Genomic DNA, 17,156 nt, shown 5'->3' with positions numbered 1-17,156 from the left:
CTCCCATAGTTCACCTACACCCACTATCAGACCTTAATACAACTCCCATTGTTCACCTGCACCCACTATCAGCCCTCACTACAACTCCCATAATTCACCTGCAGCCACTATCAGCCCTCACTACAGCTCCCATTATTCACCTGCACCCACTATCAGACCCTCACCACAACTCCCAGAATTCACCTGCACACACTATCAGACCCTCACTACAACTCCCATAATTCACCTGCACACACTATCAGCCCTCACTACAACTCCCATAATTCACCTGCACCCACTATCAGACCCTCACCACAACTCCCAGGATTCACCTGCACACACTATCAGCCCTCACTACAACTCCCATAATTCACCTGCACCCACTATCAGCCCCTCACTACAACTCCATAGTTCACCTGCACACACTATCAGACCTTCACTTCAACTCTCATAATTCACCTGCACCCACTATCAGCCCTCACTACAACTCCCATAATTCACCTGCACACATTATCAGACCCTCACTCCAACTCCCATAATTCACCTGCACACAGTATCAGACCCTCACTCCAACTCCCATAATTCACCTGCACCCACTGTCAGCCCTCACTCCAACTCCCATAGTTCACCTGCACACACTATCAGACCTTCACTCCAACTCCCATAATTCACCTGCACACAGTATCAGACCCTCACTCCAACTCCCATAGTTCACCTGCACCCACTGTCAGCCCTCACTACAACTCCCATAATTCACCTGCACCCACTATCAGACCTTCACTACAACTCACAGAATTCACCTGCACCCACTATCAGACCTTCACTACAACTCCCAGAATTCACCTGCACCCACTATCAGACCCTCACTACAACTCCTGCACCCACTATCAGACCCTCACTACAACTCCTGCACCCACTATCAGACCCTCACTACAACTCCCATAGTTCTCCTGCACCCACTATCAGACCCTCACTACAACTCCCAGAATTCACCTGCACCCACTATCAGACCCTCACTACAACTCCCATTGTTCACCTGCACCCACTATCAGACCCTCACTACAACTACCATAATTCACCTGCACCCACTATCAGACCCTCACTACAACTCCCATAATTCACCTGCACCCACTATCAGACCCTCACTACAACTACCATAATTCACCTGCACCCACTATCAGACCCTCACTACAACTCCCATAATTCACCTGCACCCACTATCAGACCCTCACTACAACTACCATAATTCACCTGCACCCACTATCAGACCTTCACTACAACTCACAGAATTCACCTGCACCCACTATCAGACCCTCACTACAACTCCCAGAATTCACCTGCACCCACTATCAGACCCTCACTACAACTACCATAATTCACCTGCACCCACTATCAGACCTTCACTACAACTCACAGAATTCACCTGCACCCACTATCAGACCCTCACTACAACTCCCAGAATTCACCTGCACCCACTATCAGACCCTCACTACAACTCCCATAGTTCTCCTGCACCCACTATCAGACCCTCACTACAACTCCTGCATCCACTATCAGACCCTCACTACAACTCCCATAGTTCTCCTGCACCCACTATCAGACCCTCACTACAACTCCCAGAATTCACCTGCACCCACTATCAGACCCTCACTACAACTCCCATTGTTCACCTGCACCCACTATCAGACCCTCACTACAACTCCCATAATCCACAACAATAGGCACCAACTCCAGTGAAAAACCCTGCAGAGCAAAGATGTAGGTCTCAGTCTGGATTTACTCAACCATGATCTGGTTGATCTGCAATGTGAAAGTTCAGACTTTTAGACCAAATTGTTGTTACAGGTCTTTTCTTCAGTACTCATAAATTCTTAATAATTGTAAAAACAAATAAAAATTGTCAAAATCCGCCGCCGGTTGATGAAGTCTTCTGCTAGGAGTAGATTGGGATATCTTGACTCCTGCCTTTTGGAGCTGATATTTAACTGCAGTATATAACAGTTGTGCATGTCTATATACAGTGGCTTGCAAAAGTATTTATACCCTTTGAACTTTTACGTATTTTGTCACATTACAACCACAAACATAAATATATTTCATTTGAATTTAATGTGTAACACTAACACAAACTGGTATACAATTGTGAAGTGGAAAGAACATTATGCATCTTTCAAAACATTTTTTACAAATAAAAAACTAAAAAGTGTGGTGTGCAAAAGTATTCAGCCCAGTCAATACTTTGTGGAACCACCTTTTGCTGCAATTACAGCTGCAAGTCTTTTAGGGTGTGTTTCCTCCAGCACATCTAGTGACTGAAATGTTTGCCCATTCTTCTTTGCAAAACAATTTAAGCTCAGTCCGATTAGACGGAGAGAGTTTGTGAACTGCAGTTTTGGCAAGTTCTGGATGGGATTTAGTTCTGGATTTTGGCTGGGCCGTTCTGACACATGAATATGTTTTGTTTTAAACCGTTTTATTGTAGCCCTGGCTTTATATTTAGAGTCGTTGTCCTGCTGGAACAGGACCCCAGTCTCAGGTCTTTTGCAGACTCCAACAGGTTTTCTTCCAGGATTACACTGTATTCACTCCATCCATCTTCTTATTAACACTGACCAACTTCCCTGTCCCTGCTGAAGAGAAGCAGAGATCATGATGCTACCACTGGGGTGTGTTCAGAGTGATGTGCAATTCTCCCCCACACATAGTCTTTTGCATTTTGGCCAAAAAGTTCAATTTTGGTCTCATCTGAACAAAATTTCAGCACCTTGTTCACGTTAGCTGTGTCCCCAACATGGCTTCTGATTAACCGGCAAACGGGACTTTTTATGGTTTTCTTTTAACAATGGCTTCCTTCTTGCCACTCTTCCATAAAGACTACATTTGTGTAGTGCACAATTGTTGACGGATTCCCCCACCTGAGCAGTGGATCTGTGCTTTTTTTTCCAGAGTCACCATGGGCCTCTCAGCTGCATCTCTGATCAGCCTGTACATTTAGGTAGACGGCATTGTCTTGGTAGGTTTACAGTTGTGCTATACTTTTTCCATTTCCGGATAATAGATTGAACTGTGCTCCGTAAGATGTTCAAATCTTGGGAAAGCCTGCTTTAAATGTCTTCACTACCTTAATCCTGACCTGTCTGGTGTGTTCTTGGGTTCTTTCGTGATGCTGTTTACTCCCCAATATCCTCTTAACCAACCTTTGAGGCCGTCATGAACCAGCTGTTTTTGTACTCTGAGTGCAACCAGTTTGCAATTGGGCTGAATACTTTTGCACACCACACATTTCAGGTTTTTATTTGTAAAAAATGTATTAAATCATTACTTCCTTTCCACTTTGTGTTGGTCTTTCACATTAAATTCCAATTAAATATATTTATGTTTGTGGTTGTAATGTGCTTGGCCTCTTTACCACATTTATCTATAACCACCATATCCTGTGGTGTAGAACATCTCTACTAGTCAGCAGTGTTGTACTAGGCTGAACATCCACTAGAGGGCGCTGTGTCCTTGCAGTGGATTGCTTTGTTCTTGAAGATAAGCACATTCTTTTCAGCATATTATTCTTTGAGATTTTAATAGATCAAATTACACAACACAATTTAATTTGAAATATATTTGTGCTTGTGGTTAGTGTTTTAACTATCCTGTGTGTTGTTTTAGTCTAACATACATAGAAATTGTAAACAGATTTTTTGTATGTGTTACAGAAAGCTCTAAAGCAGTGAATCTGTCCTTCCTTCCGGGAAACACCGTCAAGCTGTTGTGCCGGCCGGGTTCTAATCTGGCCCGTGTGGAGTGGCAGGTAGACAGTCGTTCAGTTATCAGCTCTGACGCATACCAGATTAACCAGGACGGTCTGCTGATTCTAAACGCCTCAGCTGAAGCCAGTGGCTTCTACACCTGCAGGTCTGTGGAATCCTCCAACAGCCAGGACTATGTAACTGGGATCGCATCGTATGAGCTGAGGCTGGCATCCGGGCAAGCCTGCCAGTCGGAGGATGCAACTGTGTTACTGCCACAGGCGCAAACGACGCAGAACACGGTGGTGGCACTCCAGATCATGGTCGTTTTGCTGTCGATAATGCTGGCAGCACTAGTTATATGGAACTTCTACAAAGGGCATTTCAGCATCCTGGGACGGCGATGCACTCAGGAGCAGGAAGCTGAGGGTGGGCAAGAGTCTGTCCGCACTCTGGAGCTGCTGCGGCCTGCGGACGGGAAAATACAGAGGGAGGGCAGCACCAGCAACAGTAATAATAACCACAACAGAAGATCTGAGGGAAAGAACACAGCCCAGCAGATTACATAATCTAAGTCTTTTTTTTTCCTCCTCAATTTAGCTATGCTGACTACCCCATCCATTCAGCTGAACTCCCCCATCACTACCACCATCAGGAGGGTGAAGACTCGCACATGCCTTCCCCAACAGATGTAAAGACAGCTACCACCTCTTTTCAAACTGCTGCTGATGTAGCATTACAAAGTTGCCAGCAAGCATGTGTTGACCAACGTCACCTTGGAATTTAATGGGTGAAGAGAGCGCCACCTACTGTACCCACCCAGAAAGAGCAAGGTCAATTGACCGAGATTCGAACCAGCAATCATCTGATCATAGTGGGAGTGCCTTAGTCCACTAAACCACTCAGAGCCCCAAATGAAGAACATTTTGACCGTACTGTCCAGCCGTACTTGTAGAAACTGGGCAAGGTTTAGTGAGCTGGTTTGAGAAGGTTAGTTCTGGAGTCAGATTTTAACATCACTTCTTTTTCTTCTGTTGTTTTATTGATGAGGACAGCCTGATTCAAATTCCTGTATTTGGCCTGAAATTTCAAACCTTAAAAAAGTGGTTTGCAGCCCCTTTCACACCTGCTTTTTTGGTTTGGACCAAAAAAATGTAAATGTGGAAACAGCCTAAAGCTGGGAAACCACCATAATGTGCAGGGCAGGACTAGGATTAAAAAACTGCATTAACCAGGCCAGAACTCTTAAGATAATGAAATGTATAGCTTTCTACATGAACAGCAGTTGAAAGAATGTGAACCATTTGGGATTACTTGGATTTCTGCATAAATTGGTCATTAAATGTGTTCTGATCTTCATCTAAGCTGCAACAATAGACAAACACAGTCTGCTTAATTGTAAGAATCATGGGGGAATGTCAAAACCACAGGCTAATGACTTTTCTAAGAGCTAATTGGAGCCAGGATGTGATGAGATTGGATGTGTTGGTTAAAGAGTGCTATTAAAAAAAACAGTGCTGCACATTTAACATTTGCAAAAGAGCACCTGGATGTTTCTCAGCAGTCCTGCCTAAATATATTGTGGACAAATGAAACCTAAATTGAGTAGGTTGGAAGGAACACACAACGCTATGTGTGGAGAAAAAAAGGCACAGCACACCATCATCAAAACCTCATCCCAACTGGTGGAGGGGGCATCATGGTTTGGGGCTGCTTTGCTGCCTCAGGGCCTGGACAGGTTGCCGTCATCAACAGGAAAAGGAAATCCCAAATTTACCAATGAAATCCCGTTGTAACAACAGGACAACAACCCAAAACATAGAAGTAAATCAACAATTAGCAATGAACGGCTTCAAAAGAAGAAAATATGCCTTCTGGAGAGTCCTGACCTCAACCCAATAGAGATGCTGTGGCATGACATAATTCCTCCTCCTGACTGTTGTACAGGTCTGATCTGCAACTACAGGAAACGTCTGGTTGAGGTTTTGCCACCAAAGGAGGGTCAAAAATTCACATCCTTTTTTTTTTTACCCCTCACTGTAAATGTTAACATGCTGTGTTCAATAAAACCATGCAAATATATAATTATTATGTGGTATTAGTTTAGCAGATTGTGTTTGTCTGTTGTTGTGACTTAGATGAAGATCAGAACACATTTAATGACCAAGTAATCCCAAAGGGTTCACATACTTGTTTTTGCAACTGTAAGAAAAAGTATGTTTTGCTGAATTGGAATTCTGGAATTTACTACACAGCATTTTTCCATGTATTTCTTCGTGAGGCACCAGGTGACATTTCTATAAAACATCTGACACAGAATACCCTCATTCATCCAGTGAATCCAGCCCTTACTCACTGCTGTTTAAATATGTACCCTGTTAAAACTTGCTGCGGGTGGAGCTGCTCCATGATCAGTTGCCTTGGCAAACATCTACATCAGTATGACTGAAAGCATAAGAATGGACATTAGATGGAGTCTGTGATTTTGTAGATCTGTGACTGATCGTTTGTTGAGAGTAAATTAAAGTTCATCTCAAAGTTGTAATTAATAGGAATGGGTTAACAGAAGCAATACGACAGAGGATGAGACATATGATGGCTATGCATTATCTACTTAGAACAAACAATATCTAATGCAGTTTGTAATCTATTGGTATATTTTTATATTGATTAATAAACTACAAGGGCATGTGATTATAATTTTAGAAATGTCAGCAGGTAACTTTTTTTAGTATATCTTTAAGAAAAGTATCTCTTAAGAATATCTTTAAATGCAGCCGCCCCCAAAAAACTTACTTGCAACTAACTTACTTTCTTACATTTTATTTTCTTAAGAATATATACAGTATCTCACAAAAGTAAGAACACCCTTCAAATTAAAAATATTGTATATATATAATCTTATAATCTTATATATTTTATAATATAAAATTATATAATATAATCTTCTCATGGGACAAAACTAAAGATCACTTCACATACAGTGTAAATTATTCACTATACAGATAATGTATTACACTGTAAATTTACTGTACCCTCTAAATAACTCAACACACAACCATTCATTTCTAAACCCAACAAAAGTGAAAATAAGTGAAATTCAGCTCAAGTGTCAATATATTATCATCATTATTCTTCCAGCACTGCCTTGACTCTCTTGGGCATGAAGTTCACTAAAACTTCACAAGTTGCTATGGGAATCCTCTTCCACAAGGAAGAAAGACATCTGGAGACATGCTTGCCCAGTCCTTTACTTTCAGCTTCCTCTTTGAGGCAGTTGTCATCTCGGAGGTGTGTTTGAGGTCAGTATCTTGTTGCAAAACTGCCTCGTAGCCCAGTTTCCAGAGGGAGTGGTTCATGCACTGCTTTAAAATGTCACATGTTGGAATACAGCTCTATATTGTCAGAATTACTCAGACCCACATTAAGCAGGGGACAGTTGCCTTGGTACTACTCAACAGGATGCTAGATACGATCTGAGCCTAACAAGTTTATAGTTCCTGTAATTCATGATCTTATTCTGCTTGTCTTCTGCAAACTGTCTTTAGGCTTTCTTGTGCATCAGCTTCAGAAGAGGCTGCTTCTAGAACAGTGCCATGCAAACAGAGGTGATGCAGTGTGTTATTTTAAGTGTGAGCACTGCAGGCCGACCTCCCACTTCTTCAAGCTCTGCAGCAATACTGGCAGCACTCATGCATCTGAATATTATGCTGAACACGTGGACCCTGCTTCTTTGTTTGACCCTGGGGAAGCCTGTTCTGAGTGAAGCCTGTAGTGAAAAACTGCACACGTGCTGTATCTCAGTTTTAAGGTGGTAGAAAACTTCACACCCTCAGAGAGATTTCTTTCCATGTTGAATATCCAGTGGCCAGTATGAGAAAAAAACTGGCAACAGAAAAACAACAAAAAAAAATGACAACTACGATAAAATAAAAAAAAATAAAAAATGTTTATATTTTTCCTTTGTAATAACTAACAACACCTTTAAAAACAAGCCTCCCCCTTCTAATTAATTCTAATCATTTAAACTGATTAATTCTAGTTATTAAAATGTATAATTTTATTGTGTTCTACATTCTGTATGTTATTGATTCAACTAAAAATAAGACAATACTTTGGAAAATATTTTTAAAGAATTTAAATTATTTTTATTAAATTATTGTAAGAATAAGTGTAAATAAAAAAGCACATTCTGTATTAATAGTTTTTTCCCCCCAAAATGTTGATAATAGTCAAACATACAAAACACAAAGAAAGGAAACTTTTATTTAAGTCATAATAATAAAAAGAGCAACACTAATAACCTCAGAGATTGCAACAAGGAAATACAAGCCATTGCAAACAGGAATATACATTGGCTGAAAGTTTGCTGACCAGTAAAAAATACACAATTTTATTTTTTAATAGTTTCAGCAGTCCAGAATCTGATATAGTCCTCTAATCACCCTATAACATGGGGTTTATTTGACCCCCTAAACATTAGGGGTTTCACTAAATACTCTAATAACTTTAATTCTAATAAATCTAATATAAGCCTATTGACTGTTTGGATAGGATTCATTTTAGTTTTCCCATTTTAGTTTTCCCAGTTTTCGTCTCTGCCCTTTGTAACAAACCAAACCGTGAAAATTGGATAAAAATTGGTAGAATTGTGATTATTATAGGTGTATTAAACACTTTCCTCAGTGTAAATAAATGCACAGGGCACTGGCTGCTATAGCAGGAGGCAGCCTATGGAGAGTCTATGTATATATGTCTATGACCCGGAGGTTTACCTGCACTATGGGTTGTAAACAGGGTTTTTTTAATAAGCTTCTTGTGCACTTTTTAAGGCACTGTTATAAATATCAGAGCTCTTCGGATTCAACCAATGAGGTCTGGAGCTACTTTGAGCCTGGAAAACAGTGTAAAAAGCAATTTATTGGGGCAAAATATGCCCCAAAGCAGCTGTTGTACAGAGTGCTGGGCAAAAAGCACAAAATTACTGGATCTCAGAAAGCTGAGAGAGAGCGGAGGTGGGCTATTCAACAAAGGTAAGTACTCTATCATGTTTTTTACTACACCCACGTGAATCACACAGTGGGTGGTGAAAGAGCATTCAAAAGGACATATGAAATTAAAAGAAAAATGCAGGCTAAGGGAATGAGTTATCAGTGGAAACACTATCAGTGTATTTCTCCTTTAATTTGCAGATCAGTTAAATGATGTCTGCATGGTTTCCCTGTTGTTTTTTATGCTTTAGTACACAAGTAAAACTGAACCTGATCACCAAAAACACACTTTAACGCCAGGTAAACTGGCCCTGACAGCTTGATGTAGCAGAGTCATCTCAATAGAGCCAAAGCCCTTAATAACTTGTCCTATTCTCGCTGATGTCCATTCTTATTAAGACTATAGATCAGGTAATGTTCAGCCACAGCTCCTGATCTTTATCTCCTGTAACGATAACGCTTAAAGTGGAACCACAGCTGGAAGATCCCATTAGCAAACTGGCAGCGGAAGCCGTGTCGATGGGAATACTCCCACTCCCTATTGACGATTTTAAATGCGATGTCCTCATACGGCGGCCCCGCATGAAAGCGCAGGATGCCGAAGTCCTTGTTGTCAGGGCTGGGCTCCAAGAAATACTGCGGCGTGGATCGTTTGTCGATGAGGTCAGGGTAGAAGATGTTGAACTTGTAGCCTTGAACGATTTTCGGCGGCGGGTTGTCGAAGTCGTAATGCGTCTGATTGTACTTGTTCCACTCGAATCCTGTGTGCACACGGTTGAAGAAGCGAGGCTTGCGCGGACGGTATTTGTCAGCCCATAGGTACATCTTCCCTGTCAGGGGAAGTTCCACGCTGAACTGAGCCTCGTCACCACCCATGCCCTCTTTGGCACGGCGCACAAATGCGTCCTCAGCACTCTCACTAGCATCACCTAAACAGAAATTGGAAATCATTAAATATTATATATATATATATATATATATATATATATATATATATATATATATAATAAAATAAATAATAATGTGGTTCAACTTAATGCCACCATAATTATGTTAATTATTTTAAGTCAGCAACTACATGCGCTGTTCTGAGCTTCATAACTGAAGTACAGAAATCATACAGGTATAATATTAAACATCAGGACTTATTCTAACAGATCAGTGCAATCATCCTTTTATCAAAAATGAGGGATAATTTCTAATCAGAATTACAGCCTCAGGTAAATGTATTGTACTTTGTTGGTAAATTTATTTTTATTTTTTTCAAAATTTTTGTTTTGCTTTTTAAAAAGAAAAAAAAGTGTCAAAATAAAAAAAAAAAACTTGCAAAAAAACTGTTCAGGATCTGGTAATACACATTTATCATTTGGCCAAATGTGTACTTTTGTTCTGTTTCTGTTTTTCAGTGCATCCCTAGTTTCACTGTAGGGTAAAAATAGGTTTTGCATTAGGAATGCAGAGATGGCCCTTTCCAGATTCATGTTTCTGCCAATAGCGTTGACTTAACTACTCTATAATTATACTATACTATACTATAATCATGATATTTAATAGTAATTCATTTTAAAGGCATTATTTTGGTAAAGGCAGTGTTCTGTAATCCAAAAAAAGCTTGAAATTATAGCATTTACTAGTTTAGTTTTAGTTTGAGTTATACAATTCTGCTGCTATGTTATATTAGTGCTGTCTAAACACTAAATGTCTAATCATTTTTGGGATTGTTTAAATATCAATTCTTGAAAATGTAAAAGACATGTGGGCCACAATTTTTCATTCACTTCTATTCAAACCGAGCAGAATATTTTTCCCCACAAGCGGCGTGGCGCTACAGACTCTGTTTCTATGTACCTGTGACCTGTAGCTGTCTGCGTGCCAGGTGGAGGCGCTGCAGGTCCTCCTCCACATCGATGGTGTGGGTGTCCAGCGGGAGCTCTGATGACTGCAGGAGGGTGGGGCTGTATCGGCCCGAATCGTACTCTGCCTGGCTCTGCTGAATCAGGTCCTCCTCGGTTAACACCACCTCCACACCTCCACTCTTCTCTCCGTCCTCTTCTCCCTCCTCTTCCTTATTCTCCTCCCTCTCTTCCCCGTCTCGGCACTTTTTCTTAGAAGTTCCAGGATGTGAAGAGGCACTTGGCTCTTCTTCATCTTCCTCATTATCCACTGTTGATCCACTCTCCACCTTCTCCATCCTGGTGGTAGTCTCTGATAGAGAGCTGGTAGATGGACCCACCTCCCTTTGCTCTTGTGGAGACTCCGCCTCTTTTGTTCTAAAATAGAAAAAGCACCCAAGATCATGGTCATAAAATGCTGACCCAGACTCTTTTTTCCCCCCAATATAAAAAAACAGGCAAGCCAAGTTTTGATGGGCAAAGTTCACAGCTTTCTCAGTTCTGTTGTCACTGAGTTTAACAAGCACACTCAACACTGTAACAGGTAACAGTTTACCATACAATTATACAATTACTTAATTCACATGGTTGTTCCTATTATATGCAAACTGTATTTTTTAATAAGTAGTGTGTGTGTGTGTGTGTGTGTGTTTATATACAGCTGCTTGAACGTTTGTGAACTAGTTGAGTAGTTTAGATTTTTCTTTTGCTTTACCACGATTCTCTTTTCACTATTTTATCACCAGTTTTTGATAAATGTTAAAAATTAGTTTACTACATAATTTGAACAGACAAACTGTCCCTTACACTGTGGCAAAATTTCTTAATGAACGGACCAATAGAAACTCTTCAAAATGACCTGAAATAAACTCTTTTTACATTGACTTCCATTTAAAGTTTACAAGGTTTTTTCTCTCTCCTGTAAAGTTGCTGTTTTGGAGATAAGGGTTTTTCATGGAACAGCGAAGATATACAGGGGACTTCAAGAGGCGAAAATAGCAAACACGATTTATATAAAACAAAAATGGGAAAGTGACACCAATAGTAGCATTCCAGATAAATGAACAAAATATTGTTAATTTCAATTTCAATTTCAAAAGATAGGTACAGTCTCATGGAGAGTTTTAGCAGAGCCTTAGCAGATACTTCATTACACCTATCCAGTCTTCCCGCTACTCTGGCTCATCTGGCTGCTGGAGGACTTGTGGACTTGCTGTCATATTGCTATGTGATTCAAAATAAGGAAAAAAAACTCTGAACGTGTGACGTGCAAAACTATTCAGCCCCCTTTGCTCTAAAGCCCCTAAATAAAATCCAGTGCCATTATCTGTCTTTAGAAGTCACTGAATTAGTTAACAGAGTCCAGCTGTGTGTCATTTAGTCTCAGTGTAAATACAGCTGTTCTGTATCAACCCCAGTGGTTTGTTAGAGAACACCAGTGAACAAACAGCATAATGAAGAAACTTGATAAAGTTGTGTTGAGTAAAGTTGGGCTAAATACTTTTGCACGGCACCCTTTTCATATTTTATTTTTCAACATTACCTAGAGCCTCACTACACCTCTTCCACCTCTTCCACCTCACTCCACCTACCCCTCAGATCCATACTCTCTAGATATTCCATAAAAGGACCCCAAATGTTTGAATTAATGATTTTCTAGCCTATTTGCTAAAACCTGATACTAACCTGATACTAAATTATTTATACTTATATATGTATACATATTTATACATATTTCTGACTATATGATTTTTCATCCCTTTTTTAAACTTTTTGACACTTGTTGAATATATGTACTGTTGGAGAGGAAGAAGGAGAGAGCAATTTTCAATATTCATCCAAGATGAAAGGGGCTTGTATGCAAATTAATATATTGTGGTCCTCAATTGAGCTGCCCAATAGTACCAGAGTGGATTGGGGCACCTGAGGCCTCCTATAATTAAGTTGGCTTGGAAAAGCCAACTTCTTGTTCTTCGTAATCTTCTTCTTATTATTAAGTTGGCTTGGAAAAGCCAACTTCTTGTTCTTCGTAATCTTCTTATTATTAAGTTGGCTTGGAAAAGCCAACTTCTTGTTCTTCGTAATCTTCTTATTATTATTATTATTATTAAGTTGGCTTGGAAAAGCCAACTTCTTGTTCTTCGTAATCTTCTTATTATTAAGTTGGCTTGGAAAAGCCAACTTCTTGTTCTTCGTAATCTTCTTCTTATTATTATTAAGTTGGCTTGGAAAAGCCAACTTCTTGTTCTTCGTAATCTTCTTATTATTATTATTCCGCGCTCAAAATTTAATCACTATCTCCTCCTAGGGCTTTTGACGTAGAACCACGAAATTTTGCAGTATCGTAGGACCTATACCCGAATAGGTTGCTTGTGCTTTTTTAAGCGATACATCGTACGGTTTTCGTAAAAACTTCGTAAACGTACGCATTTTTTTCCCATAGGAATGAATGGGGCCAAATTTTAAACGTCCGTAACCGCCACAATTTTTGAGATACGAACACCAAATTCGGCGAGCTTATAGATCTTATCGAGATCTTTAAATTAATAGGAGGTTGCGAAGTGATACGACGTACGGTTTTCGTACAATTGTCGTACGAATTTTTCCCATAGAAATGAATGGGGGGCCCAGAGTTCCATCTCACACACGAGCAGCTCTGCGCACGGAACCCCTTCTCTCCCCTGCTCCTCCAGTACTGTGAGTGTATGGAGGAGCTGCTGTATGGAGCAGCTATCAGTCAAAAGTTTGGACACCCCGGCACCCCAGCCAGGTTTTAGCAACCACCTATTAACTGCTTAGCAACCACCTGGAAAACGTTAGCAACTGCCTAGCAACCACTTAGCAACACCTTAGCAACCACCTGGAAAACGTTAGCAACTGCCTAGCAACCACTTAGCAACAACTTAGCAACCACTTTAGAAATTATAGCAACTGCTTAGCAACCACTTAGCAACCACTTAGCAAACACCTGGAAAACGTTAGCAACTGCCTAGCAACCACTTAGCAACACCTTAACAACCACTAGGAAAACGTTAGCAACCACTTAGCAACCACCTTAGAAACGATAGCAACTGCCTAGCAACCACTTTAGAAATGATAGCAACAGCCTAGCAACCACTTACCAACACCTTAACAACCACTAGGAAAACGTTAGCAACCACTTAGCAACCACCTTAGAAACGTTAGCAACTGCCTAACAACCACTTAGAAACCACTTTAGAAATGATAGCAATTGCCTAGCAACCACCTAGCAACAACTTAGCAACCAACCCAGATACCATAGCAACACCTTAGCAACCACCTAGCAACCACCTAGCAACACCTTAGCAACCACCCTGGATACCATAGCAACACCTTAGCAACCACCTAGCAACACCGTAGCAACCACCCCAGATACCATAGCAACACCTTAGCAACTGCATAGCAACACCTTAGCAACCACCTAGCAACATCTTAGCAACCACCCCGGATACCATAGCAACACCTTAGCAACCACCTAGCAACACCGTAGCAACCACCCCAGATACCATAGCAACACCTTAGCAACTGCATAGCAACACCTTAGCAACCACCTAGCAACATCTTAGCAACCACCCCGGATACCATAGCAACACCTTAGCAACCACCTAGCAACCACCTAGAAACACCTTAGCAACCATCCCAGATACCATAGCAACACCTTAGCAACCACCTAGCAACATCTTAGCAACCACCCAGGATACCATAGCAACACCTTAGCAACCACCTAGCAACCACTTAGAAACACCTTAGCAACCACCCCAGATACCATAGCAACACCTTAGCAACCACCTAGCAACACCCTAGCAACCACCTAGCGAGACCTTAGCAACCACCCCGGATACCATAGCAACACCCTAGCAACCACGTAGCAACATCTTAGCAACCACCCCAGATACCATAGCAACACCTTAGCAACAACCTAGCAACACCCTAGCAACCACCTAGCAACACCTTAGCAACTACCTGGTATATGTTAGCAATTGCCTAGCAACCAGTTAGCAATAGCTTAGCAACCACCTGGAAAACATTAGCAACTGCCTAGCAACAGCTTAGCAACCTTTTCAGAAATGATAGCAACTGCCTAGCAACACATTAGCAATCAAAAGTTTAACCAAAAGTTTTACGATTTCAGCATTTAAACAATTATTTTTAGATTTCAGTGTTTAATCAAATGTTTTTAGATTTCAGCGTTTAACCAAACGTTTTTAGATTTCAGCGTTTAATCAAACATTTTTAGATTTCAGCGTTTAACCAAACGTTTTTAGATTTCAGCGTTTAACCAAACGTTTTTAGATTTCAGCGTTTAATCAAACGTTTTTAGATTTCAGCGTTTAATCAAACGTTTTTAGATTTCAGCGTTTAACCAAATGTTTTTAGATTTCAGCATTTAACCAAATGTTTTTAGATTTCAGCGTTTTTAGCATTTAGCGTTTAGCCAAAAGTTAACAGCATATCAATGACTCTTCACACTCTTCAGACGGAAAAAGCTTAGCAACCATTTTAACTTTTTAACGTTATTATCGTTCTTTTCCAAGCCAACTTAAAGTTCGTTCACGAACTTTGCCTTTTCTAGTTATTATTATTATTCCGCGCTCAAAATTTAATCACTATCTCCTCCTAGGGCTTTTGACGTAGAACCACGAAACTTTGCAGTATCGTAGTACCTATACCCGAATAGGTTGCTTGTGCTTTTTTAAGCGATACATCGTACGGTTTTCGTAAAAACTTCGTAAACGTACGCTTTTTTTTCCCATAGGAAATGAATGGGGGACAACTTTGAACGTTTGTGTAGGTAACAATTTTTGACATACAAAGACAAAAATCGGACGGTCTATAGAACTTAGCGTGTTCTTTCCGAAAATTTTAACGTTTCGACGATACGTCGTACGGTTTTCGTACAAATGTCGTACGAAGTTTTCCCATAGAAATGAATGGGGGGCCCAGAGTTCCATCTCACACACGAGCAGCTCTGCGCACGGAACCCTTTCTCTCCCCTGCTCCTCCAGTACTGTGTGTTTATGGAGGAACTGCTGTATAAAGCAGCTATCAGTCAAAAGTTTGGACACCCCAGCACCCCAGCCAGGGCTTAGCAACCACTTATCAACACCTTAGCAACCACCTCAGCAACCACCTGGAAAACTTTAGCAACTGCCTAGCAACCACTTAGCAACTGCCTAGCAACCACTTGGAAAACGTTAGCAACTGCCTAGCAACCACTTAGCAACTGCCTAGCAACCACCTGGAATACGTTAGCAACTGCCTAGCAACCACTTAGCAACCACCTGGAAAACGTTAGCAACTGCCTAGCAACCACTGAGCAACCACCTGGAAAATGTTAGCAACTGCCTAGCAACCACTTAGCAACTGCCTAGCAACCACCTGGAATACGTTAGCAACTGCCTAGCAACCACTTAGCAACCACCTGGAAAACGTTAGCAACTGCCTAGCAACAACTTAGCAACTGCCTAGCAACCACCTGGAAAATGTTAGCAACTGCCTAGCAACCACTTAGCAACCACCTGGAAAACGTTAGCAACTGCCTAGCAACCACTTAGCAACTGCCTAGCAACCACTTGGAAAACGTTAGCAACTGCCTAGCAACCACTAAGCAACTGCCTAGCAACCACCTGGAAAACGTTAGCAACTGCCTAGCAACCACTTAGCAACCACCTGGAAAACGTTAGCAACTGCCTAGCAACCACTTAGCAACTGCCTAGCAACCACTTGGAAAACGTTAGCAACTGCCTAGCAACCACTTAGCAACTGCCTAGCAACCACCTGGAATACGTTAGCAACTGCCTAGCAACCACTTAGCAACCACCTGGAAAACGTTAGCAACTGCCTAGCAACCACTGAGCAACCACCTGGAAAACGTTAGCAACTGCCTAGCAACCACTTAGCAACTGCCTAGCAACCACCTGGAATACGTTAGCAACTGCCTAGCAACCACTTAGCAACCACCTGGAAAACGTTAGCAACTGCCTAGCAACCACCTGGAAAACGTTAGCAACTGCCTAGCAGCCACTTAGCAACCACCTGGAAAACGTTAGCAACTGCCTAGCAACCACTTAGCAACTGCCTAGCAACCACCTGGAAAATGTTAGCAACTGCCTAGCAACCACTTAGCAACCACCTGGAAAACGTTAGCAACTGCCTAGCAACCACTTAGCAGCTGCCTAGCAACCACCTGGAATATGTTAGCAACTACCTAGCAACCACTTAGCAACCACCTGGAAAATGTTAGCAACTGCCTAGCAACCACTTAGCAACTGCCTAGCAACCACTTGGAAAACGTTAGCAACTGCCTAGCAACCACTTAGCAACTGCCTAGCAACCACCTGGAAAACGTTAGCAACTGCCTAGCAACCACCTGGAAAACGTTAGCAACTGCCTACCAACCACTTAGCAACCACCTGGAAAACGTTAGCAACTGCCTAGCAACCACTTAGCAACTGCCTAGCAACCACCTGGAATACGTTAGCAACTGCCTAGCAACCACTTAGCAACCACTTTAGAAATGATAGCAACTGCCT

General features: G+C 41.3%; 2 protein-coding genes across 3 annotated transcripts in view; one reads left to right on the top strand and one right to left on the bottom strand.

The window, feature by feature from the left end:
• The window catches only part of sema4e (semaphorin 4e), a 124,351-nt gene extending 117,923 nt beyond the window's left edge, over positions 1-6,428 (top strand). For both annotated transcript variants that reach the window (XM_022663652.2, XM_022663653.2), the window contains one exon: positions 3,687-6,428. In XM_022663652.2, the coding sequence (XP_022519373.2) occupies positions 3,687-4,288 (602 nt within the window). In that variant the 3' untranslated portion in view covers positions 4,289-6,428. The remainder of the gene's footprint in view (positions 1-3,686) is intronic.
• Positions 6,429-7,967: 1,539 nt separating this feature from the next.
• cactin overlaps positions 7,968-17,156 on the bottom strand; it is a 61,785-nt gene continuing 52,596 nt past the window's right edge. Inside the window, exons 9-10 of the mRNA XM_049476773.1 lie at positions 10,559-10,980; positions 7,968-9,639 (exon numbers count right to left, since the gene is read on the bottom strand). Coding sequence (XP_049332730.1) covers positions 9,149-9,639; positions 10,559-10,980 — 913 coding nt within the window. The 3' untranslated portion in view covers positions 7,968-9,148. The remainder of the gene's footprint in view (positions 9,640-10,558; positions 10,981-17,156) is intronic.

This window comes from Astyanax mexicanus, chromosome 4 (genome assembly GCF_023375975.1).
Source record: "Astyanax mexicanus isolate ESR-SI-001 chromosome 4, AstMex3_surface, whole genome shotgun sequence".
Taxonomy (NCBI): domain Eukaryota; kingdom Metazoa; phylum Chordata; class Actinopteri; order Characiformes; family Acestrorhamphidae; genus Astyanax; species Astyanax mexicanus.
The sequence above is the reverse complement of the archived record's forward strand: the minus strand, read 5'-3'. Positions and strand labels throughout refer to the sequence as shown.